Source organism: Schistocerca serialis, chromosome 10, assembly GCF_023864345.2.
Source record: "Schistocerca serialis cubense isolate TAMUIC-IGC-003099 chromosome 10, iqSchSeri2.2, whole genome shotgun sequence".
NCBI lineage: Eukaryota > Metazoa > Arthropoda > Insecta > Orthoptera > Acrididae > Schistocerca > Schistocerca serialis.
In genome coordinates, this window is record NC_064647.1 from 244,318,385 (window position 1) to 244,345,888 (window position 27,504).

Below are 27,504 nucleotides of genomic sequence, written 5' to 3' on the forward strand. Positions count from 1 at the left end.
TATTATTATTTTGTTTGTTGCCGACTTACGTGGTGGGCCTTAATAAAAATTATATTTCATTCAATTTTGATTTACGATTAAATGCTTTCGTGAAGTTCTCCTTTTTAACAATATTAATCTTAAGCTATTTTTTACGTTAATGAACGTTAGACTCGCTGAATCTTAAAACATGAGCATATAAATTGAACAATGGAATAAAGTTTTCATATTAATTTTCTCGGCTAGTCAGTTCACTTCAAAGCAAAAGATCTTTAGTTATTAATTACAATTGCGGCCCACACACGCGCGAGAGAATTCCTTCTTACCTCCGTTAACCGTTGCACTGTAGTCGAAGTCCTGGCTCTGGCTCTCGGCTGTGGCACTGAAAATAAGAACCTTAAAGCTACGTATTTTCTGCAACGTCGGGCGGCTGTGGAGAAAAATGTATATTATGTTAGTAGCGGGCGAGTTTTTCGCTTCCGCTAATTGTTATAAGTTAATATCGCCACGTAATGGCGTCGTTGGCTGCATCGGCCGCTGCGATTGTTGAACTGTAAATTACTCGAATGCAGGTTAATTCAAAGGAAGGCTGACATGAAATCGGGATCACCTCTTACAAATTAAAAGTGCACAATAATATTAAATCAATATACAGGGTGATTCAAAAAGAATACCACAACTTTAGGAATTTAAAGCTCTGCAACGACAAAAGGCAGAGCTAAGCACTATCTGTCGGCGAATTAAGGGAGCTATAAAGTTTCATTTAGTTGTACATTTGTTCGCTTGAGGCGCTGTTGACTAGGCGTCAGCGTCAGTTGATGCTAAGATGGCGACCGCTCAACAGAAAGCTTTTTGTGTTATTGAGTACGGCAGAAGTGAATCGACGACAGTTGTTCAGTGTGCATTTCGAACGAAGTATGGTGTTAAACCTCCTGATAGGTGGTGTATTAAACGTTGGTATAAACAGTTTACAGAGAATGGGTGTTTGTGCAAAGGGAAAAGTTCTGGACGGCCGAGAACGAGTGATGAAAATGTAGCACGCATCCAGCAAGCATTTGTTCGCAGCCCAAGAAAATCGACTCGCAGAGCTAGCAGAGAGCTGCAAATTCCACAATCAACTGTATGGAGAGTCCTACGAAAAAGGTTAGTTATGAAACCTGAACGTCAACTACCCGAGGCGATGGATCGGCCGCCAGGCAGCCCGTGACAGAGCACTTCATCACTGGCCTCCAAGAAGCCCTGATCTTACCCCTGCGACTTTTTCTTATGGGGGTATGTTAAGGATATGGTGTTTCGGCCACCTCTCCCAGCCACCATTGATGATTTGAAACGAGAAATAACAGCAGCTATCCAAACTGTTACGGCTGATATGCTGCAGAGAGTGTGGAACGAGTTGGAGTATCGGGTTGATATTGCTCGTGTGTCTGGAAGGGGCCATATTGAACATCTCTGAACTTGTTTTTGAGTGAAAAAAAAACCTTTTTAAATACTCTGTGTAATGATGTATAACAGAAGGTTATATTATGTTTCTTTCATTAAATACACATTTTTAAAGTTGTGGTATTCTTTTTGAATCACCCTGTATTATCTGCTTAATTAGTACAAATATGCTTACATTTGCCAGCACACGCAAGATGTCCGTCAACACACAACCAAGACAAGAGAAGAAGAGAAGACGACTAAAATATTAACAAAAGAGCGTATCTTGTCTCTTTCGATCATTTTGTTGTATTTCTTTGCACTCGAAACTTACACAGAGAAATTATTATAATACGGGTACATGATAAAAAATCTATATATTATTCAATTTTTAAATGTCTCTTCTTTAAAAATACTGTTTTTTAAGTCTTTTATTATTACTATTTCTCTGGGGGCGCTATAAACTCTCTACGATCGCACTTAATGCTCGCATTGGCTACGGCATTCACAGCAGAGTGGTCAGAACAATGAACGCTCATTGGCTGTTGGAGAATACGTGACGTAGGTGCGCAGGACAACCCTAAGCTCGACCGCCGTCCAACTGTAACTTCACAGCTCCACCGTGGAAACTCGATAGAGCGAGCCCCCTGCTGGCGTGGCGTACCAGGCCGACAGCCACGCCCTCTGGCCAAAGACGACTACAGCTGAGAGCGCGACGCCACCTGTAGATTGGCGGCGAGGCTCAGCTACCACACACCCATCAAGAGTGTGACGTGTTCGGAATTTGGAAGTGTGTGTATGTGTTGTGCCGTATTTTAAGGCTGAATAAATTGTTTGTCGGTACCGGTGCTACAGTCGAGGTGGCATAAGTATTAGGTTAGTGCAATTGCCCTGTGCAGCTTGTCGAACAGTAGCCAATTTGTGCAGTGTTTGCAAGTAGAAGGGGGTGCTGCTAACAAATTTATTTAACACGTTGATGTTGATGGCTCATCTGGAGTCAAATCATTAGAGACGTCTTCAATAGCTGGGAGCTCAGTATTATTTATGGCTGGAACGATGGCATGGGTCGGAGTTACTGCTCTATCGAGCTGGACAATTGCAGTGGCTCTAAATCCGGATTCACCAATCTGGACAGTTGCAGCACGAGTCCTTGCTCTGAAGAGCAACTCTCCAAACTGCTGCCTTGTACTACTTCTGTCACTGCTTGCATCACTTCCAATCCATAAGTGAGCGAGCCTCTTTAAAGCAAGATTTTAGCGGCTTTTGAAGTGATAGGTCTAGTTCAAATATGGTTCAAATGGCTCTGAGCACTATGACACTTAACTTCTGAGGCCATCAGTCGCCTAGTACTTAGAACTACTTAAACCTAACTAACCTAAGGATATCACACACATCCATGCCGGAGGCAGGATTCGAACCTGCGACCGTAGCGGTCGCTCGGTTCCAGACTGTAGCGCCTAGAACCGCACGGCCACTCCGGCCGGCGATCGGTCTAGTGTGTAAGTAGGCTGTTTATGTTTTCTTATTGGCAACGTTACGTAGCGCTCTGTATGAAAATCACTGGCTGTGCTGTGTGCAGTCTGTGGCTAGTTTGCATTGTTGTCTGCCATTGTAGTGTTGGGCAGCTGGATGTGAACAGCGCGTAGCGTTGCGCAGTTGGAGGTGAGCCGCCAGCAGTGGTGGATGTGGGGAGAGACATGGCGGAGATTTGAGAGTGGATGATCTGGTTCAAAATGGTTCAAATGGCTCTGAGCACTATGGGACTTAACATCTATGGTCATCAGTCCCCTAGAACTTAGAACTACTTAAACCTAACTAACCTAAGGACATCACACAACACCCAGCCATCACGAGGCAGAGAAAATCCCTGGATGATCTGGTCGTGTGTCCATCATAGACAGTAAATTTGTAAGACTGGATGTCATGAACTGCTATGTATATTATGATTTTTCAACACTATTAAGATAAATACATTGTTTGTTCTCTATTAAAATCTTTAATTTGCTAACTATGCCTATCAGTAGTTTGTGCCTTCCGTAGTTAGAATCTTTTATTTAGCTGGCAGTAGTGGCGCTCGCTGTATTGCAGTAGTTCGAGTAACCAAGATTTTTGTGAGGTAAGTGATTTGTGAAACGTATAGGTTAATGTTAGTCAGGGTGATTCTTTTGTAGGGATTTTTGAAAGTCAAATTGCGTTGCGCTAAAAATATTGTGTCAGTTTAAGCACAGTCATGTATAATATTTCAAAGGGGACGTTTCAAGTGGCTGTGAAAGGTGTGTCGTATTAAGCAAACAAACTATCGACACTTCTTTTCAACAGCTAGATCCAAAAGGGTGAGAAATTTTGGAAATTTGTGGTGAGGTCTTATGGGACCAAACTGGGAGGTCATCGGTCCCTAGGCTTACACACTACTTAATCTAACTTAAACTAACTTACGGTAAGGCCGACACACACACACCCATACCCCAGGGAGGACTCGAACCTCCGACGGGGGGAGCCGTTCGGACCGTGGCAAGACACGGCTGCCGAAAGGATGAGAGAATTCCTATGAGAACATGAGCATCTAGCAGAAGCAGAGCACACCCACTTGCCTTTCTGGGAAGGAAGTGGTTTTTGAAGCAATCCATGTAAACATCAGTACTCACGTAAGCGGATTCTCTTGTGATAACAACGTATGCTCCCGGAGGCATGTAAATGCACTACGGTGGTAAGAAATTTCTTTCACCGTTACAGCAGGCAATAACTGTTATTTCCTCTCCTTTTTCAGCGTTTCTGCTTCCTTTTGCCGACAGAAATTAGCATTGTATTTCTGCTTCCTCTTGCTGGCACAGCTTACCATTGCTCATTGTCTAACTGTAGACCAGTTTCGTCTACATTGTACGTACTACATGGTTAATGCAAAAGCCCGTTTTCTGTTAATGTTTTTGTCAAATTATCAAAATAAGAACTGACTTCGTCCCTGTGGATTCCAATCACTCTGGCAACAGAAAGCCCTTACACTTTTCTCGTGCCTAAGTCTACATTGCGTTCTAAAAGTGAGAGAATCCGATCTTTCCCTGCACGTCTCTTTCCTTGGTTGAATTTGTTTTTCAGTCCCATCTGATCATCTAAATTGAAAGCTATCTGCACGAGGTCTGACGGTTTGGGAGCAAAGCCATATGCTTGCAATTTCTTTAGGTGGGCAGCTAATTTATTTTCTGCGTCTTCACCCAAGTATGATAACGGTCCACGATCTATTTTCTTGAAACTGCGCATAGCTAATCTTCTCCTCGCTGTTTTTTCTGGTATATTTTTTCATTCGAGCTGCTTTCCTTTCGGATTAGTCTCACGGCCTCTGATAGATCTTCTGTAGTCTGTTTTCCGCTGTCTGTTGTCCTAATGCGTTTTCTCGGAATTTTTCTGTAAAACGAAATCTGAAGGACTCCTGTTGGCGTTGCAAGCATGGCGGCATCTGTCCCACAATAACGTTGCGTCATCTGCTCGTTTTCATAGGGCCAGATGCCGCACCCCCGTTTTCACCAATGATGTTAGCGAAAGAAGCCGTATGTGCTAGTACCCACGATTAAAAAGGAATCGTGTAAAATTTTCTTCACTTACCTTGGTCTCGAAATTTTAATTCCCTCAATTTGTCCTCTATTTTCCATTCTTGAAGTACAAAAACTTGCGAGTAAATTGATCTCACCAGCGGTTAGATGTGCAGCGTCACTCCCCACCGCCTCATGAGTCCCGCTTTTACCTGATGTGATGTGATGTGTTATCTGGGAAATTATACAGTCTCTATAAGACAAGCGTTGCACCAGTTGCACCATTAGTGTATGATTGAAGCGATTTCACAGCTCTACAATAACTTTATTATTTGAGACATTTTACAATGCTTTGCCCACACATACAAAAACTCAAAAAGTTTTTTTAGGCATTCACAAATGTTCGATACGTGCCCCTTTAGTGATTCGGCAGACATCAAGCCGATAATCAAGTTCCTCCCACACTCGGCGCAGCATGTCCCCATCAATGAGTTCGAAAGCATCGTTGATGCGAGCTCGCAGTTCTGGCACGTTTCTTGTTAGAGGAGGTTTAAACACTGAATCTTTCACATAACCCCACAGAAAGAAATCGCATGGGGTTAAGTCGGGAGAGCGTGGAGGCCATGACATGAATTGCTGATCATGATCTCCACCACGACCGATCCATCGGTTTTCCAATCTCCTGTTCAAGAAATGCCGAACATCATGATGGAAGTGCGGTGGAGCACCATCCTGTTGAAAGATGAAGTCGGCGCTGTCGGTCTCCAGTTGTGGCATGAGCCAATTTTCTAGCATGTCCAGATACACGTGTCCTGTAACGTTTTTTTCGCAGAAGAAAAAGGGGCCGTAAACTTTAAACCGTGAGATTGCACAAAACACGTTCACTTTTGGTGAATTGCGAATTTGCTGCACGAATGCGTGAGGATTCTCTACCGCCCAGATTCGCACATTGTGTCTGTTCACTTCACCATTAAGAAAAAATGTTGCTTCATCACTGAAAACGAGTTTTGCACTGAACGCATCCTCTTCCATGAGCTGTTGCAACCGCGCCGAAAATTCAAAGCGTTTGACTTTGTCATCGGGTGTCAGGGCTTGTAGCAATTCTAAACGGTAAGGCTTCTGCTTTAGCCTTTTCCGTAAGATTTTCCAAACCGTCGGCTGTGGTACGTTTAGCTCCCTGCTTGCTTTATTCGTCGACTTCCGCGGGCTACGCGTGAAGCTTGACCGCACGCGTTCAACCGTTTCTTCGCTCACTGCAGGCCGACCCGTTGATTTCCCCTTACAGTGGCATCCAGAAGCTTTAAACTGCGCATACCATCGCCGAATGGAGTTAGCAGTTGGTGGATCTTTGTTGAACTTCGTCCTGAAGTGTCGTTACACTGTTATGACTGACTGATGTGAGTGCATTTCAAGCACGACATACACTTTCTCGGCTCCTGTCGCCATGTTGTATCACTGCGCTCTCGAGCGCTCTGGCGGCAGAAACCTGAAGTGCGGCTTCAGTCGAACAGAACTTTATGAGTTTTTCTACGTATCTGTAGTGTGTCGTGACCATATGTCAATGAATGGAGCTACAGTGAATTTATGAAATCGCTTCAATCATTTGTAATAGCCCTGTATGTGTGTGTGTGTGTGTGTGTGTGTGTGTGTGTGTGTGTGTTCAGAGTAGTCGATGGGGATTGAGTCCTGATGACATTTAATCCCTATGGGAGTGGATGACGGCAGGAGGGGGTGACCTGCGAAGTCTAATGCGGGAATGTTTGGAGCAATTTCAAACAAAACCGGTACGTATGTGACTAGACGTAAAGCAGCTTAACACGGGACGTTAGCCTTTCGTGGCTCTAACAACTCACTACTCGGTTAGCAGAGCAGTTACTCTCGAAAGGCCAAGGTCCCGTGATCGAGTCTGGGTCACACAGTTGTAATCTGCCACGAAGTTTCATTTCAGCGCACACTCCGTTGCCGGGTGAAAATTTCACTCTCTTTTTGTAATATATAATTTGTATTGTAAGTGCTATAAGTGTAGGTCATATTCACTCCCATATCTTCATTCAGAATAGGTCAGCACTAGCACTCCTTGAGATTATATTAAGGGAAGGGAAGGGAAGCTAAGGGAAGGGAAGGGAAGGGAAGGGAAAGGAATGGAATGGATTAAGGCGTGCCATGGATGCATGGACCTTGAACGCTGCAGAAATTTCAGCTAAATTTGCTATATATGTGGCTTTCTATATTTATTCTTTTAGAAACATGTAAACAAGCTGGATCTGTTTCTTATTCTATTGACAGGTTGCATTCTTTTTGTGTGTAATTTAAGATTGCAATGGACAAACAACCAAGCATCGACAAGACGTCAGCTAACTTATATGTAATGCCGCTTGAGAAGTTGCAGGTAGAAAATAATCTTATCATCTAGATGTTCTGTCGTCAGATTTGGCCTCGTGTTATGTTCGCGGCTTCACCATCTATCCACCTGTTGGCCTTTCGGTAAGCCCTTGTAGTAAGCCACTCCAGAAATATGCTGCGTTTGCAGCTCCATTTGGTAATCAGTCAGTCGACGGACTACGCAGGCCTTTCGTTCCCGTCGTTTGTGGCGCCGTTCCGCTGGTACGTCTGGAACACCAGAGAGAGAGGAAGGACGGTCAGCCTGAGCCAGATAGACAGAGAGAGGGAGAGGGGGGGGGGAGGAGGGAGGTTGTTGCGCAGTGATGATGATGATGGTTTGATTTGTGGGGCGCCCAAGAGCACGGTCATCAGCGCCCATACAAAGTCCCATTTTTTACACAGTCCAATCTAGCAACTGTCACGCATGATGGCGAGAATGAAATGACGAGGACAACACAAAACACCCAGTACCCGGGCAGAGAAAAATCCCCAACCCGGCCGGGAACCGAAGCCGGCACCCCGTGATCCAGAGACAGCAACGCTAGCCAGTAGGCCACGAGCTGCGGACGTGTGGGGCGGTGCCACACTCTGATGGCAGCCGCCAGAACTGTGTGCTCTTACTGTGGTTGTTTTCAAAGCGAGGGACCTCAAAGGACATATTTGAAGACAAGTAGTTGCCGCATGTCTCTTCGAAATCGTGCCTGCAAACTGCGCAGCGCCCAAACGCCCGCATACAAGCAGGCAGACTGAATATTTCATATTTCAAGGGTGTAGTGCTTACAGATACTTTGCATTAGTCGTCTTCTACATTTGTCTTACCCGCCAGCACGGAAAGAACTTCTGCGTGTTATGTGAACAGCTTAATCTAGTATTTTCGCGTACACTGTGGTGAGAAAAGACATGGGACACCTCCTGATATAGTGTCGGACCTCCTTTCGTCCGGCGTGACGACCAACTAGACGTGACATGCATTCAGCAAGCCGTTGGAAGTCCTCTGCAGAATTATTGATCCATGCTGCCTGTATAGCAGGCCACAATTGCGAAAGTGTTGCCGGTGCAGGATTTTGTGCACGAACTGACCTATCGATTATATCCCATAAAAGTTCAGTGGCATCCATGTTGGGCCGGCCTGAGAGGCCGACCGGTTCTAGGCGCTTCAGTCTCGAACCGCTCGACTGCTACGGTCGCAGGTTCGAATCCTGCCTCGGGGATGGATGTGTGTGATGTCCTTAGGTTAGTTAGGTTTAAGTAGTTCTAAGTTCTAGGGGACTGATGACCTCCGATGTTAAGTCCCATAGTGCTCAGAGCCATTTGAACCATTTTTTGGATCCATGTTGGGCGATCTGGGTGGGCAAATCATTCGCTCGAACTGTCCAGGATGTTCTACATACTACTCACGTACAACTGTGTACCGGTGTCACGCCGCATTACTGTTGTTGTTGTTGTTGTTGTGGTCTTCAGTCCTGAGACTGGTTTGATGCAGCTGTCCATGCTACTCTATCCTGTGCAAGCTTCTTCATATCCCAGTACCTACTGCAGCCTACATCCTTCTGAATCTGCTTAGTGTATTCATCTCTTGGTCTCCCTCTAAGATTTTTACGCTCCACGCTGCCCTCCAATACTAAATTGGTGATCCCTCGATGCCTCAGAACATGTCCTACCAACCGATCCCTTATTCTAGTCAAGTTGCGCCATAAGCTCCTGTTCTCCCCAATTCTATTCAACACCTCCTCGTTAGTTATGTGATCTACCCATCTAATCTTCAGCATTCTACTGTAGCACCACATTTCGAATGCTTCTATTCTCTTCTTGCCCAAACTGTTTATCGTCCATGTTTCACTTCCATACATGGCTACACTCCATACAAATACTTTCAGAAACGACTTCCTGACATTTAAATCTATACTCGGTGTTAACAAATTTTTCTTCTTCAGAAATGCTTTCCTTGCCATTGTCAGTCTACATTTTATATCCTCTCTACTTCGACCATCATCGGTTATTTTGCTCCCCAAATAGCAAAACTTCTTTACTACTTTAAGTGTCTCATTTCCTAATCTAATTCCCTCAGCATCACCCGACTTAATTTGACCACATTCCATTACCCTCGTTTTGCTTTTGTTGATGTTCATCTTATATCCTTCTTTCAAGACACTGTCCATTCCCTTCAACTGCTCTTCCAAGTCCTTTGCTGTCTCTGACAGGATTACAATGTCATCGGCGAACCTCAAAGTTTTTCTTTCTTCTCCATGGATTTTAATATCTACTCCGAACTTTTCTTTTGTTTTCTTTATTGCTTATCAATATACATATTGAATAACATTGGGGATAGGCTACAACCCTGCCTCAGTCCCTTCCCAACCACTGCTTCCCTTTCATGTCCCTCGACTCTAATAACTGCGATCTGATTTCTGTACAAATTGTAAATAGCGTTTCGCTCCCTGTATTTTACCCCTGCCACCATTGTCAACATTGTCAAAAGCTTTCTCTAAGTCTACAAATGCTAGAAACGTAGGTTTGCCTTTCCTTAACATTTCTTCTAAGATAAGTTGTAGGGTCAGTATTGCCTCACGTGTTCAAACATTTCTACGGAATCCAAACTGATGTTCCCCGAGGTCGGCTTCTACCAGTTTTTCCATTTGTCTGTAAAGAATTCGCGTTAGTATTTTGCAGCTGTGACTTATTAAACTGATAGTTCGGTAATTTTCACATCTGTCAACACCTGCTTTCTTTGGGATTGGAATTATTATATTCTTCTTGAAGTCTGAGGGTGTTTCGCCTGTCTCAAACATCTTGCTCACCATATGGTAGAGTTTTGTCAGGACTGGCTCTCCCAAGGCTGTTAGTAGTTCTAATGGAATGTTCGGGGGCCTTGTTTCGACTCAGGTCTTCCAGTGCTCTCTCAAACTCTTCACACAGTATCATATCCCCCATTACTACCCATAAAAATTTTATCGTTACTTGGGAACATGAATGGCAGCAGATGTTGTCCGAGTCACCGAACATAACCATTTGCAGCCAATAATCTGTTCACTTGGACCATAAGATCCAGTCTACTCGTCGTAAACACCGCCCACGGCATCACGCAGCCACCACCAGCTTGCACAGTGCCTTGTTTATAACTTGGGCCCACGGCTTCATGGGGTCTGCCCAACACTCCAACCATACAATCAGCTCTTAACAACTGAAATCGGGACTCACCTGACCAGGCCACGGTTTTCCAGTCGTCCAGGGTCGAACCAATGCGGTCAGGAGCTCAGGAGAGGCGCTGCAGGCGATGTCGTGCTGTTAACAAAGGCACTCGCTTCGGTCGTCTGCTGCCACAGACCATAACGCCAAAAGGAGACGTTCGTTGTACGTCCCACATTGATTTCTGCGGCTATTTCGTGCAATGTTGCTTGTCTGCCAGCACTGACAACTCTACGCAAACGCCGCTGCTCTCGGCCGTTAAGTGGAGGCCGTCGGCCACTGTATTGCTCGGGGTGAGAGGTTGAAAAACCCCCTTTTAAATTCCTTTATTGGGTTTTGTGATTTACCGAAGCCGCCAAACAGTTAATTATTATGATTATATGACCATGTGCTTAATGGATGAAAGGGTATCAGTTTTTCTGCTATGGTTTCGGGGGTATTTCAACCGAGTGCTGCTGTTCAGAGACAGAATAGCTAATTATTGAGAGTTTGTCTATTATTAAAAACCATAAAGGTTGCGATGTACAAACTGTACTATATTTACTAAAATGTAGACTTCCACGGCCGGAAATATCATGTCCATTATAATTATCCGGGCTGTTATGCCGTGGTCGGTTGATGAATTTGGTCTCAATTCCCAACGTTTCGTCTCCGACTGCGGGAGACATCTTCAAGGGGGTCCGTAACTCGATGGGAGGTCCAACACACCCACTGGCTCGCTACTGACTGCCGCTAAATTCCGTGTCCGCGCGCTCCCACGCCGCGGCGTGACGTCACGTGTTTTGAAAACGTCAGTGCAATTGGCCGCTGTCCGTCACCGTCAATCGCCGTTGCCATCACCCAGTAGTGGACGGGTGGTACACATCTTCTTTAACACAGGCATCCATACACCGTTTAATTTCACACCCTCCTCCTTTCGGTTGAAATTATTTGGGTGTTTAGCGATTTCGATTGCCTCCCTGTAGAGCCTTTCGTAGTATCCGCTTGTGGCCGCTAGTACTTGCGTCTCCTCGAAACGAATATTGTGGTTCCCTGGCTGGAAAGCATGCTCCGCAACAGCTGATCGTTCCGTTTCTCCTCTTCTACAATTTCCCTTGTGCTCTTCCAAACGTTCAGAAACACTTCTTTTAGTTGTACCCACATAAGCATCACCACAGCTGCATGGGATCCTATACACTCCAGCTTTTTCCAAAGGTTTGCGAGCGTCCTTAGCAGGCTTAAGGTATTCCTGTATCTTCCTGGTGGGCTTGTAAATTACGGTAATATTCCGCTTCGTCAAGATCCTCCCTATTCTTTCCGTTACATTTTTAACAAACTCCAGGAAAACCTTAGATTTTGCAGTAGCCTGTACGTCAGTATGATTTCTGCGTGGCTGTCTCAACGCACGTTTTATTTCGGCGGACGAAAATCCATTCTTCATTAGTGCATTGTGGAGATGTTCCATCTCAGCGTCGAGCAACTCAGGTTCACAAATATTTCTAGCTCTGGAAGTTTTCATTTCTTCTCCCTGGCCTTTAATTCCTCCTCCATTTTTTTTGTTTTCTTTACTATTTGGTCAATATACAGATTGAATAACATCGGGGATAGGCAACAACCCTGTCCCAATGCCAGTGCTTGCTTTTCGTGCCCTTCGACCCTTTTAACTGTCATCCGGTTTCTTTAGAAATTGCAAATAGCCTTTTGTTCCCTGTATTTTACCTCTGCCCCCTTCAGAATCTGAAAGAGTATTTTAGTCAACATTGTCAAAAGCTTTCTGTAAGTCTACAAATGCTATAAATATAGGTGGTGGTGGTTAGTGTTTAACGTCCCGTCGACAACGAGGTCATTAGAGACGGAGCGCAAGCTCGGGTTAGGGAAGGATTGGGAAGGAAATCGGCCGTGCCCTTTCAAAGGAACCATCCCGGCATTTGCCTGAAACGATTTAGGGAAATCACGGGAAACCTAAATCAGGATGGCCGGAGACGGGATTGAACCGTCGTCCTCCCGAATGCGAGTCCAGTGTGCTAACCACTGCGCCACCTCGCTCGGTATATAAATATAGGTTTACCTTTCCTTTACCTATCTTCTATGAGAATGGGTAGGGTCTATATCGACTCGCGTGTTGATAAGTTTCTTCTGAATCCAAACTAATTTTCCCCGAGGTAGGTTTCTACATGTACATCTACATTTATATTCCGCAAGCCACCCAACGGTGTGTGGCGGAGGGCACTTTACGTGCCACTGTCATTGCCTCCCTTTCTGTTCCAGTCGCGTATGGTTCGCGGGACGAACGACTGCCGGAAAGCCTGCGTGCGCACTCGAATCTCTCTAATTTTACATTCGTGATCTCCTCGGGAGGTACAAGTAGGGGGAAGCAATATATTCGATACCTCATCCAGAAACGCACTCTCTCGAAACCTGGACAGCAAGCTACACAGCGATGCAGAGCGAATCTATTGCAGGGCCTGCCACTTGAGTTTGCTAAACATCTCCGTAACGCTATGACGGTTACCAAATAACCCTGTGACGAAACGCGCCGCTCTTCTTTGGATCTTCTCTATCTCCTCCGTCAACCCGATCTGGTACGGATCCCACATTGATGAGCAATACTCGAGTATAGGTTGAACGAGTGTTTTGTAAGCCACCCCCTTTGTTGATGGACTACATTTTCTAAGGACTCTCCCAATGAATCTCAACTGGTACCCGCCTTACCAACAATTATTTTTATATGATCATTCCACTTCAAATCTTTCCGTACGCATACTCCCAGATATTTTACATAAATAACTGCTACCAGTGTTTGTTCCGCTTCTACCTGTTTTTCCATTCTTCTGTAAAGGATTCGTGCTAGTATTAACACGTTATGTATGCATTTTTTTTTTTAAATTTATGTAGATATCTAGCACCCTGTTTTGTGCTTCCTCAGTCAATTCTTTACGGATCCGAAGGTAGCAACATAATTTTGCAGAGCACTGAATCTGAATAAATGTTCTACTAGAGCGGTGGTGGCGTTTTGAAGTTCGTTGCTTCTATTTTCATATCGCTCTCGATCGCCCCGAAAGTGGAATGGTGTCAGGCATGTACTATCTCTTTGGTGCGGACAGGAGGGGAGGTTAGGGACGCTGGCTTGCCGTCGTCCTGTTTCGCTCACCTGCCTCGCGCGCTCCAGGAAACTCTGGAGGACGTCTTCGCCGGCCTCCGCTGCCAGCCGGTGCAGAGCGCCGCCGGGCTCCCTCAGCAGCTGGTACGGGTGGCCGAATTGCTGCGAACATCACAACACGTGGACAGGCTCACACACTGACGTCAGACACCCACAAGCCTACTGGAGGGCTCTGAAACGAGCATCGATTACAGCAGCAAATTAATGTTACGAGAGCCGTTCAGTAAGTAAAGCGACGTATTTTTTTTTCCTCGGCCAGTTTCGGTAGAAGAAGTGCAGAGTGGGACACGGTGCGATATTCCCGCTGTAGCCCCTATACTTTCGAGAAGTTCCAGTCGGTGGCAGCGCTATGGGTAGCGTTCAAAGTGGCGTCTCTAACTGAGGTGTGTTCCGAACAGAGACTCGTCACTGGGTTTCTTTTGGCGGACAACCAGAGCGCTTGCGGGAAGTCTACGGAGACCTGCCAGTGAACAAAGGCACGGTGAGTCGTTGGGCGTGGCGTGTGTCATCGTCGCAAACCTGTGCGAGCTCCCGCGTGCTGGTCGGCGGCGCACGTCTGTGACTCCTGACGTATTGGAACGCGCAGACGCTCTCATTCGAGGTGATGGATCGATCACAGTCAGACACCTGGCTGCGCAACTGGAATTCTCTGTTCGTAGTGCTGACAGACTCTTCCACCAGGTGGGGTGCTCAGAGGTGTGTGAACACCGTGTTCTTCGCCGTCTGACAGAAGGTCGTAAGGAGCGCCGAAGGACAATCTGTTTGGAACAATAAAGACTGCAGTCCGAGGGATGCATTACGTGGGTGATGGGGAAGTTACTGCCGCAGCGAGACGTTGGCTCCGGCGTCGACCGATACTGTGGTACCGTGCAGGCATACATGTACTTCCAGCAGGGTAGCGTAGGGCCGTCGATTTCAACGGAGGTAATGTTGAAATTAAGGTTTTGTAGCAAGAAAAGTGCGAAATAATATGGTGTATTGGAAAAAATTGGAGCGAAAGGCTATTTACAATTTGTACAGAAAGCAGATGGCAGTTATAAGAGTCGGGGGTATGACAGGAAAGCAGTGGTTGGGAAAGGGAGTGAGACAGGGTTGTAGCCTTTCTCCGATGTTATTCAATCTGTATATCGAGCAAGCAATAAGGGAAACAAAAGAAAAGTTCGGAGTAGGTGTTAAAATCCATGGAGAAGAAATAAAAACTTTGAGGTTCGCCGATGACATTGTAATTCGGTCAGAGACAGCAAAGGACTTGGAAGAGCAGTTGAACGGAATAGACAGTGTCTTGAAAGGAGGATATAAGATGAACATCAACAAAACTAAAACGATGATAATGGAATGTAGTCGAATTAAGTCGGGTGATACTGAGGGAATTAGAGTAGGGAATGAGACACTTAAAGTAGTAAAGGAGTTTTGCTATTTGGGGACGAAATAACTGATGATGGTCGAAGTAGAGAGGATATAAAATGTAGACTGGCAATGGCAAGGAAAGCGTTGTTCAATATTCAACTGTTAAATAAATGAGTCCTTCAATCTTTACATTCTCCCTTTCATTGCGTGAAATCACCATTAGTGTCACAGTAGAATAATGCAATCACTTCCATGGTTCCTAAAATACGCTTTTAGAGCCCTTATTTTCTAGATACGTTTTGTTGCCTCTGAAAGCTTGTCGGTGGAGTTCTGGTTCACGTGTTCATAAGGTGCGCTACCCTAGAATTTTGGCAATAAACCGAAGTCGACCGCTCGCCTTTCCTACAACTGACCTTACCAGTTCCATTTCGCGGCGTTTCTTAGTGTCCCTCCTAGATATTTTATCGGCATAACTGATACAGGAAAAGTGCCATTAATGCTGTATGCGGGTATTCTTAAACATCCGAATTAACTTATCACAGGTCTCTGGGAGAACGCAAACTACTGTAAATACTAGCGGTGAAATATTTTTCGTATATCACCTCAGGAAATGTGGAGTGCTGCTAGCAAACGTGAAATTAGGGTAAAAATATCAGTGCCAACTGCTTGAATAGCTCGAAAATGTGCATGCAGACTACTCTTGGAGATGTAATCGTAAGTCAGACAAAGTTGCTGTATGTAAAACTCATACAACACATTTTGTAACTAACTGTTTTTAGATGTAGATGCGAAACTTAGTCGCAATTATGTTTCATTCCCTATCACTGAAGATGTTTTAAAGCAATAAATCGAAACGCTTATTCTGAAAGAAATCCGCACTTTTCAGTACCTACAATGACGGATTTCAAATCCCTGTAGTAAAGCAACTACGGACCCACAAATGAAGGACTGAACAAGTTATGTAGGTTAATGCTGTCTCTTGCGACAGTAATGAAAATCTTAAGACCAAAAGCTTTACGCTTCGTAGTAAAGCTTCCTCAGTGGTCAACGTTCTTCTACACACGTGTTACATTATTCATCGAGATAGCACTGGACATGCTCAGTGTAGAAACGTAAATATATTTCCTGTTAGTGAAAGTGCTGTGCTTTAAAAATTATCTTCTGGCACTTGTGTTTATAAACGTAGTTTAATTATGAATGTTGGTATATAACACAAAATATACAATATGTATATACAGAGGTACATTACACTTAGTGTAACTGACCTCTGTGGTAGAGAATATGAATACAAAAGATCAATAAGAAGTGTACAATGCGAATACACATAGATAAGTAGCGCACACATGATTGAGTATAACTGACGTTTGTGGTACAAACACACAAAATAAAAGTACGATTCATAACATTATGGAAATACACAAAGACTACCAATGCGATCAATGTCCCTTGTTAGTGTAAGTAATGTTCATGGCACACAATAAGAAAATTCACAAAAAATACAAAATAAGAATACACAAAGATGGATAATGCACAAGACTGATCTCCCTTAATATAACTGACACTTCTGATAAAATATTCTGAATGTGAATACAAAATATGAATTTTCTAAGACAAATAATGCGTATCCATTTCCCCCTCAGTGTAAGTGACGTTTGTGGTACACAGTATGAAAATAAGTACAGAATAATGAATAAAAAACACAACTACACCAAGCTGTATGGTGTACATGACTGTCCTCTCTTAGTGTTGTCGTCCGTAGCTCGTGGTCACGCGGTAGCGTTCCCGCGCCCGGGTTCCCGGGTTCGATTCGCGACGGGGTCAGGGATTTTCTGGGTGTTGTGTGATGTCCTTAGGTTAGTTAGGTTTAAAGTTCTAGGGGACTGATGACCATATATGTTAAGTCCCATAGTGCTCAGAGCCATTCGAACCATTTTTTCTTAGTGTTGTAACTGTATTACAAATACATAAAATACAAATACGAAATAAAAAAGACACAGGACAAATACACAGACATAAAACATAAATATGAATATACAGTAAGAAGCACACAACACAAATACGCAGTCTGATGGCACACACTGCTCTTCTCGGTTAGTGTAAGTGACGTTTGTGTGGTAGGAAAGCCGGCCGAGGTGGCCGTGCGGTTCTAGGCGCTCCAGTCCGGAGCCGCGCTGCTGCTACGGTCGCAGGTTCGAATCCTGCCTCGGGCATGGGTGTGTGTGATGTCCTTAGGTTAGTTAGGTTTAAGTAGTTCTAAAGGTGCGTTTACACTGCCATTTGTATCGGCACATGTATGAGATACATGTATATGCGACTTTGCGACATGTATCGCGACTTGTATGAGTTGACAAGTATCAACCTCATACATGTATGAGCGTGCGTTTACACTGGTTGATATGTATCACTGTGCGATAGCTTTCGACGACGATTTGGAAGATTTCACATTTTTATGTGCTGGTACACTTGCTCTTTTGGAAGATGATGGGAAGAAAAGGCGGAGGAAGCGTAGATGGTGGCAGAGAGAATTTCTCGCGAATTAACGCTAAAGGATGGCGCTTATTTTAGAAATTATGTTAGGATGAGTATGGAGGATTTCCACGGTTTGTTATCACTTGTGGCTCCTCTTGTGTCCAAAACAAACACAAACTTTCGGAAGCGATTCCACCAGAGTATCAGTTGGCAGTAACACTCCGTTTTTTGGCCACTGGGGATTCCTCTTGAAACGAAGATTTCATTGCAAAACATTTGCATTGTCGCGCGATTGCTAATGCCAACGTCTCACACACGATTGTCGGCATCCGTTGTCAACATTATCACGCGAGGCCGCCGGAATAATAGCAAAAAATTGATATAAGTGCCAGATGCATGAAAAAATTATAGACTGTATTACATACTCCGATATATATAAAACTTTTACCTTCACTTCTTGGAATAAAACTTGCACAATGGCCTCGCAAACACGAAGAATAATGTTGCATATGGCACTCTTTGATGTTCTATGCAGATACATTAACGTCGAAACGATAGTCGGCACCTCCAAAACTCAAACAGCCGCCAAAGAGCCTGGTACTACGCATGCGCTAATCGTCAAAATAAGCGGCAGGTGACAAGACGACAGGAAATGATAGTACTGCGCATGCGCGAGTTCAAATGTCGCTCATACATGTCGCGTATATGGCCAAAAAGCGATATACAAAATGTATACGCGACATGTATGAGCTCGAGGGTCCGCATACAAGTTCCGTGAATTTTTGTATGAGGTGATGTATCGCGACATGTCAAATTGACATGTCGCTCATACATGTCGCGATACATGTATCCCAGTGTAAACGTACCTTAAGTTCTAGGGGACTAATGACCACAGCAGTTGAGTCCCATAGTGCTCAGAGCCATTTGAACCATTTTTTTTGTGGTAGGAAAGGCATTTAACCACATAATAAAAATGACGTTAATTACAAAATCGTGAATAGGCAATTGCTCACCATCGGTGAACCTTGTTGGAAGTGAAACAAATGTCGAAGTAAAAGCGGAAGGAGGGGATATGCAGTTGAAGTTGAATAAAAAGCTCGTCGCCCTTTAGAGTCACCTAGCGATATAAATTACCCTGTATAGAAGAACGCAACAGCCACTTACCTCAACCTTTCCATTATTCATGACGAGCACCTTGTCGCAGTCCATGACGGTGTGGATTCTGTGGGCGATGATGATGACGGTGCATCTGGCGAAGAGCTTCCGCCACGTCCTCTGGATTATCAAATCCGTCCTGAAACAGAAAACAGTTCACTGGCGCCAGGCTACATCTGGTTCCACTCATACAGTAGGAATCACCGTGAGGTATCAACAAAATTACGCTGCAGCTACACCGTACTGTAGTTCATTCCGCATACTCCGCAGTGGTGGAGTAGGGCCTGTATGCACGGATGACTGCCGTCCGATACAGGACCCGTCTATTGATTCGCACTTTTGTTTCCACCGTCACGACTTTTGTCTGTGAACATCTGCGTCTGTACTCCAAAAGCCACCATCCGGTAGGTGGCGGAGGGTGCATGACATTGTACCAGTGTCATTCACGACTCTTGCTCTTTCATTCACGTATGGTACGCGGGAAGAAGAGAAAACTCTTGTTACCTCTCTACATGAGACCTGATTTCTCTGATCGCGGTTGTTGTGCGAGATGTGTTAATGGAGGGCTGTTTTTCTAGGAATTTAGGAAAATTGTCCTGGTCGAAAAATGTCTTCCTTGTATCGCGTCTGCTGCGCAATTCTGCAACTCTCGCACTTTGACTACATAAACTTCTTAAGGGTCCCACACCGACGGGCGATACTCAGTAACTGATGGATAAGGAGTTTTGTAAACGACCCCTTTTAGCGGTAATTACACTTATTTAAGTTTGTTCTGAGGACCTATTAGATGACAATCAAATTGTTTTTAGGATACTGATGGTGAAACACGCGCATTCTTTCCATTTCACACTTTACATTATTTTTAAGTCGCGTTTGTTTCTTCACTGTGTGATAGGTGAGTCTGTACGTAGCACATTACACTCATAGATAACATCTCACTATATATTTGAACTGATATGTTAGCACACTACACTCGCAGAAAACGTCGCTACATATGTGGCAGTTGTCTTGTGTTCATGTTATTGAATAAATCTCGTGTATAATGTGCTAAAGACTGAAATGCGATTTAACATCATCATGAAAATGTGCAACGAAACTGAGACAGGTGCTCTGATATCACATCAGCCGGAGGTAAAACCTGCAGTACCCAGATGACGTCGAACTAATAAACAGCCTCGCCACTGGACTATGAACTAACGACACTTTCCTCGGCAGCTGCCTCAGTAACGTAGGTAGTATTGCAGCGAATTGCTTGATTCCTGAAGATGAACATCAATGGCTCAAAACACTTCGTATGCCATACAATATATATATTATAAAAATGGATGTACATATGTATGTATGTACCACATCTACACTTAAACCACTGGCACAGTTTCGGTCAAACTTGGTACTCATATTACTTACTCAGTTGGAAGAAATACTGTGAGGGCAAGAACCGGCAACGTCCTATAGAGGAGGGGGTCATAATGTCCAGAGACAATCGTGGAGGTAGAAATGGATAGAAAGGAGGATACGAACATAGATATGAGCGAGGAATAGATGGACACAGAGAGGGGAACTGGCATGAACATAGAAAGGGAAGGGGAGGAGGTGGACAGAGGAAGGAAAGAACAGGATATGAAAAGAGAGCGGTGGAGGAAGAGATAAAGGAAGTAGAGGAGGAGATAGAGGGGCAGGACGAGATTAATTCAGAGGAGGGGGTGGAGGAGTTGGACGGAGGGGGAAGGAGCAGATGAACAGCGCTGGAAGGAGTGGGTAGGCAGAGGGGGCAGGAGCATATGGGCAGAGAGACTGGGAAGGAGCACATGGAAAGAGTGATGGAGGGGTATCAGATGGACAGAGAGAGACCGACAGAGAGACAATGGGGCTGGAAGAGGTGAACAGAGAGAGAGGACAGAAGGATGTGGACATAGAGGGCGGAGGGGACGAGCAAAGAGAGGTGGAAGGAGGAACTGTGCTAATAGAAGTGGAGTGAATACATACCTGAGCAAAGCCAGGTACTCAGCTAAAAACTGTTATAAATCTTCGATCGCAAACCATTTTCTTTTGTTTTACAATCGGTTTCGATCTTTATCATCAGGCACGTTTGTCATTCCCAGGAGAAATGGTCCGTAATCAGGGACATGACATAAACGATAATTCCATTGGCTCTAAAATACAGTTCTTAAGAGCTATGCACACTTGCTCATCTTCGATACTGTGAAACTCCTCTCTTCTAGTGAACAATTTTTCATAGCTCTTAAAGCACATTAGAGCCCATGTTTCCTAGACGTTTTTGCTTCGATTGATCGTTCCGATCAAATCTGTGAATGTTGATCATTCCTGCTGGCTGCATAAAACGAAACAAAAAACTTAAATATATATGTATATGGTATCTGTTCTTTCGGACATGTGACCATGCAGATCGTTAGAGTGAAATTACATTGAAATGAATACCCTTAGCTGCATAAGGCGTTGATATAAGTCCACGGGGACAGTTGAGAATGTGCGTCCCGACCGGGACTCGAACCCGGGATCTCCTGCTTACATGGCAGACGCTCTATTCATCTGAGCCACCGAGGACACAGAATCGGCGGTAAAGCAGCGAGTAATGAATATGATGGGCAGGGGCACTAGGAATATGGTGCGGGACAATAAGTTACGAATGTGGGTCTCACGGGAGGCGTGCCAGAGATAAGTCCCTGCAGTCGCACTATCCTCTGTGTTCTCGGTGGCTCAGATGGACAGTCTGCCATGTAAGCAGGAGATCCCGGGTTCGACTCCCGGTCGGAGCATACATTTTCAACTGTCCCCGTTGACTTATATCAACGTCTGATGCAGCTAAGGGTATCCATTTCATTGTAATTTCAAAAAATTTAAAACCGAGACAGGTACCGTCAACAGATGTAAGAGCATAATAAAACTATTATAAACACTACTGACCTATATTGCAGGATGACTGAGAATACTGTTAGTTTTGTTATCTTATTGCATCTTTTGACGGCGCCCATCTCGCTTACAAGTTTTTCTGTCTTATGAACTAGTTTGGAATGAAAGGTATGTCTGATGAGGATCATACAGATCTAAACCGGCCACAAAACGAAAGAAATATCTTGTGATGCAAGAATGTTTTATTGTACTCTGTTATAAAAGTAATAAACCGTAAATAGCGTGACAGGTTGTGTTAGGTACTGATATAACCTTCAGCTATGCCGAATATGAAACAGCGTCGATTCCCCGACATCACAAGCAGGTTTCTGCCCTTCCCTCGTCTGAGGACAGCTTAGGGCACAGCCGGGCACTGTACTCACTCGTGGTCGATGTTGGCGGTCGCCTCGTCCATGATCAGCACCTTGGCGTTCCTCAGGGCCGCCCTGGCCAGGCAGATGAGCTGCCGCTGTCCAGCGCTCCAGCCGCTGCCTCCAGCGCCCACTGGAGTCTCCAGACCGGTCCCAGCGACCAGACCGCTGAGCTCCACCTACAAGCATACCAGCTGCTGCAAACTCGGTGACCCTGCAAACTGTAATGTCTGTCACAGGAATGTGTCCATACGACACTGACACCACTGCACTGATGAGAAAACTGATTGTCTTTTGTCCTGTGACTGGTGGTGGGGAAATACACTGACGGAAAAAAATCGCAACACCAGGAAGAAGTTGTGCAATAGCCGCGAAAGCTGTTGGGCGTGTTTCTACATCTGAAAGATGATGTCTGTTGAAATTTTACGCCAGTCCCCTAAGAGTGGCGGTGGCAGCGACACCACGAGGATACAAATCAGGTTTGCTGTAAATACACGCGGTAACGGTCGTGATAGTCAACCACCTTTCAGATTGGACGTGGTGCGTTGATGTTAGCCAAGAATGCCTGTAGGGCGACAAAGGCGCCATTGTCAACGCGCCGTGCGTGGCTCGTGTTCCCGCCATCATGTTTCTTACACCCTGTTTTTAACGTACTTCCACCTCACAACGTTAATTTAAATTACTAGTGATGAAGAGTAGGCTGAAGTTCCTGACATTAGTCAGGAAGAATCAATACGCAAAGAAGAGGGGTACGGAAGTACTAAGGAATGACGAGATACGTTTGAAGTTCTCTAGCGCTGTAGATACAGCAATAAGGAATAACGCAGTAGGCAGTACAGTTGAAGAGGAATGGACATCTCTAAAAAGGGCCATCACAAAAGTTGGGAAGGAAAACATACGTACAAAAAAGGTAGCTGCGAAGAAACCATGGGTAACAGAAGATATACTTCAGTTGATTGATGAAAGGAGGAAGTACAAACATGTTCCGGGAAAATCAGGAATACAGAAATACAAGTCGCTGAGGAATGAAATAAATAGGAAGTGCAGGGAAGCTAAGACGAAATGGCTGCAGGAAAAATGTGAAGACATCCAAAAAGATATGATTGTCGGAAGGACAGACTCAGCATACAGGAAAGTCAAAACAACCTTTGGTGACATTAAAAGCAACGGTGGTAACATTAAGAGTGCAACGGGAATTCCACTGTTAAATGCAGAGGAGAGAGCAGATAGGTGGAAAGAATAGATTGAAAGCCTCTATGAGAGTGAAGATTTGTCTGATGTGATAGAAGAAGAAACAGGAGTCGATTTAGAAGAGATAGGGGATCCAGTATTAGAATCGGAATTTAAAAGAGCTTTCGAGGACTTACGGTGAAATAAGGCAGAAGGGATAGATAACATTCCATCAGAATTTCTAAAATCATTGGGGGAAGTGGCAACAAAACGACTATTCGCGTTGGTGCGTAGAATATATGAGTCTGGCGACATACCATCAGACTTTCGGAAAAGCATCATCCACACAATTCCGAAGACGGCAAGAGCTGACAAGTGCGAGAATTATCGCACAATCAGCTTAACAGCTCATGCATCGAAGCTGATTACAAGAATACAGAAGAATGGAAAAGAAAATTGAGAATGCGCTAGGTGACGATCAGTTTGGCTTTAGGAAAAGTAAAGGGACGAGAGAGGCAATTCTGACGTTACGGCTAGTAATGGAAGCAAGGCTAAAGAAAAATCAAGACGCGTTCATAGGATTTGTAGACCTGGAAAAAGCGTTCGACAATATAAAATGGTGCAATGTTCGAGATTCTGAAGAAGGAGGGGTAAGTTATAGCGAGAGACGGGTCATATACAATATGCACAACAACCAAGAGGGAATAATAAGAGTGGACGATCAAGAACGAAGTGCTCGTATTAAGAAGGGTGTAAGACAAGGCTGTAGCCTTTCGCCCGTACTCTTAGATCTGTACATCGAGGAAGCAATGATGGAAATAAAAGAAAGGTTCAGGAGTGGAATTAAAATACAAGGTGAAAGGATATCAATGATACGATTCGCTGATGACATTGCTATCCTGAGTGAAAGTGAAGAAGAATTAAATGATCTGCTGAACGGAATGAACAGTCTAATGAGTACACAGTATGGTTTGAGAGTAAATCGGAGAAAGACGAAGGTAATGAGAAGTTGTAGAAATGAGAACACTGAGAAATTTAACATCAGGATTGTTGATCACGAAGTCAATGAAGGAATTCTGCTACCTTGGCAGTAAAATAACCAAGGAGGACATCAAAAGCAGACTCGCTATGGCAAAAAAGGCATTTCTGGCCAAGAGAAGTCTACTAATATCAAATACCGGCCTTAATTTGAGGAAGAAATTTCTGCGGATGTACGTCTGGAGTAGAGCATTGTATGGTAATGAAACATGGACTGTGGGAAAACCGGAACAGAAGAGAATCGAAGCATTTGAGATGTGGTGCTATAGACGAATGTTGAAAATTAGGTGGACTGATAAGGTAAGGAATGAGGAGGTTCTACGCAGAATCGGAGAGGAAAGGAATATGTGGAAAACACTGATAAGCAGAAGGGACAGGATGATAGGACATCTGCTAAGACATGAGGGAATGACTTCCGTGGTACTAGAGGGAGCTGTAGAGGGCAAAAACTGTAGAGGAAGACAGAGATTGGAATACGTCAAGCAAATAATTGAGGACGTAGGTTGCAAGTGCTACTCTGAGATGAAGAGGTTAGCACAGGAAAGGAATTCGTGGCGGGTCGCATCAAACAAGTCAGTAGACTGATGACCAAAAAAAAAAAAAACTGCCACTGATTTGCTGCTTTGCCTGACCGTGACCGGCGCTAGCAGCGCGTATCGATCGATGTATGCCCTCTCGTAGTATCTTTGCTCGACTGCTGTTACTTCCCGGTCGTTGTCTGTCGTAGGCAGTTCGGGTCTCGAGTTCGGGTCTGCCAGTCAGTTGGAACGCGTCTGGAGCGCAGTCCGGACCTGCCAGTCGAGGAGTTGCAATGCGGCAGTAGTGCAGTCGGGTTGGAGCTGTGAGGTCTGCGTCCACACGGCTCGCCCGACCATTGCCGCCACGCATCACTTGAGCCGGGCCACGGTCTTGGTGGATCGTCGGTCGGTCCTCCTACCGGACGACGCGCTTTGGCTCGCCGATCGTTCAGGAGTCGACTGTGTGTGTGTGTGTGTGTGTGTGTGTGTGTGTGTGTGTGCATCGACTCCCGATTTGCCGGCCGGTGTGGCCGTGCGGTTAAAGGCGCTTCAGTCTGGAACCGCGTGACCGCTACGTCGCAGGTTCGAATCCTGCCTCGGGCATGGATGTGTGTGATGTCCTTAGGTTAGTTAGCTTTAAGTAGTTCTAAGTTCTAGGCGACTGATGACCTCAGAAGTTAAGTCGCATAGTGCTCAGAGCCATTTGAACCATTTGACTCCCGATTTGTCTTCGTGCGTGCTTAGTTACTGTTGTGTGTTATTCAGGTCTTCGTGCAAGTGTTTGTCAGTTCGTGTGTGTACTTGGCGTTATTTCCAATGACGACGATTTTAGATGTTGTCGACATTGTGAGGGGAGTCGGTCGGTTGCTGCGGACCAGGGAAGTTATCTCCGCGCGGTGCAGGCGGCTGGATCCGCTGGCGGTCCCTGCGCAGTGTCGGAGCGTGTGTGGAGCTGTCCGATCGCTACGAGCTTCGTGGTTCACCGACCCAGGACGTCAAAGTTGAGTAGTGGTTTCAAATATCCAAATTTTACAAAAACAGACATAATGTCTTACGGGATAACGGCAATAAGTGATTTTATAATGTTACTTAAAATCCGTCTTGATTGCAAATTTTTTTTTTATTCATATGACCGGTTTCGGTTCATTCAGAACCATCTTCAGATCTGATATTTCATTTACAGGAGTAATCCTGTAAATTTACAGGAGTAATCCTATAACTGAAATATCAGATGTGAAGATGGTTCTGAATGAACCGAAACCGGTCATATGAATAAAAAAAAATTTGCAATCAAGACGGATTTTAAGTAACATTATCAAATACCCAAGCCACGTCCATTCATGTTGGGGTGGTTCGTTTCGGTGGTTCGCTGTTGGGGAGGTTTCCCTGTGAGCAATGACGAGTGTTTCTACTGCCGAAATTTAGCCACCATGCGGTGGCAAGTAACTATATTGGTTGACTAAAATTCGAGTGCACCAGCGGAATTTTCTGCCTTGTGGCCGTTAGTGTCCTGGTTACCTGCCCCGGGGCACTGACGTAAATTCAGGCGGTGTTCTTTTGGGTGAAGTTAACTATATTACCGTGTTTCAAATTCAAGTGTACCAGCGGAATTTTCTGCCTTGTGGCTGTTAGTGTTCCGGTTACCTGCCCTGGCCACTAACGTAATTTCAGGCAGCGTCCTTTCCTCACCTGTTGTCGCTGTCCAGCTTGGTGTGTAATTCTGACAGCTAATATATAGATCATTGTGGATCATCACGTAACCTTTTGTGGTTGCGTTCTCATGTAATGATTGATGGCTAGCAAGTCGTTGTGTAGGTCGGTCCGTGGCTGTCTCCTGGTTGGATTCCGACGGATCAAGTGTAGTTGGGCTCACCAGCTGTCTCACCTAAGTGAACGAGCGCAGACCGACGTCCCTGGGGGCTTCTGAGTGCCGTTGTCTTTATTGTCTTTCCCATCGGTGTTTAATTATCTGTTTCCAGCTATTTAAATTTTAAGGCTTATGGTTATATTTTCATAAAATTTTGGAAAATTGATTGTGGGCTTTCAGCCTTGCAACTTTATTCTTAAAATTATCTTTCAAGCTTAAACATTGCGGCCGTCTGCCTTTAAAAGATTATGGTAATATCTTTTAAAATTTGGACATTTAATTGTGGCCTCCAACCATTTGTAATGCACCTTGCGTTTGTTTGCTCTATCTACTTTGCCTTGGAGCTTTCCACCTCGCTATGGTATATGTTTTTTTTTTTAAATTATTTTATTTGTTATTTCAACTGCATTTTTATCTTGTTGATTTTTAAGATTTCTTATTTGGTGGCCTTCAGCCGTGAAAGAGTTGCGTTTGGTAAATGTTCGGTTATGTGCCGCTTTTGTTGTAAATGTGTTATTAAATTACAATAAATTACAATTACAAGTTGAAACTGACCCAAACCTTAATTGGCCCTTCCCACTATCCTAATTACCTGTACTGCCCAGCGGTTTTAGCGGGCGCCTCAATCAACAACTCACTCAGTTTGAGCAAGGTCGTGTAATAGGGCTACGAGAAGCTAGATGTTCCTTCTGAGATACTGCAGAAAGACGTAGCATTAATATGGGCAGCGGTGATCACGAGAATGTACGGTCGCAATAAGATCGGGGCCCGGACGGCCACGTGGCACTACTGAGAGATAAGACCACCGCGTTCGGCGTATGGCTCTGGTGCGTCGTACTGCAGCTGCTCCAGCTATCTGAGCAGCAATTGGAACAACAGCGACACAACGAACTGTTGCAAATCGGTTACTTTAAAGACAGCTCCGAGCCAGAGCCCTGTAGTGTGCATTCCACTGACCCCAAACCACCGTCATTTGCGACTTGAGTGGAGTCAAGCGAGAACTCATTCGAGGGGTGGGTGGAAGTCTGTC

General features: G+C 44.7%; 1 protein-coding gene across 3 annotated transcripts in view; it reads right to left on the minus strand.

Annotated features, from left to right (window-relative positions):
* Nucleotides 1–7,137: 7,137 nt before the first annotated feature.
* Nucleotides 7,138–27,504, minus strand: part of LOC126424944 (uncharacterized) — an 87,990-nt gene continuing 67,623 nt past the window's right edge. For 2 of the 3 annotated variants that reach the window (XM_050087798.1, XM_050087796.1), the window contains 4 exons: nt 21,894–22,060; nt 18,610–18,739; nt 13,621–13,731; nt 7,138–7,532 (listed from right to left, as the gene is read on the minus strand). In XM_050087798.1, coding sequence (XP_049943755.1) covers nt 7,482–7,532; nt 13,621–13,731; nt 18,610–18,739; nt 21,894–22,060 — 459 coding nt within the window. In that variant the 3' untranslated portion in view covers nt 7,138–7,481. The remainder of the gene's footprint in view (nt 7,533–13,620; nt 13,732–18,609; nt 18,740–21,893; nt 22,061–27,504) is intronic. The other variant, XM_050087797.1, reaches the window with a different exon arrangement.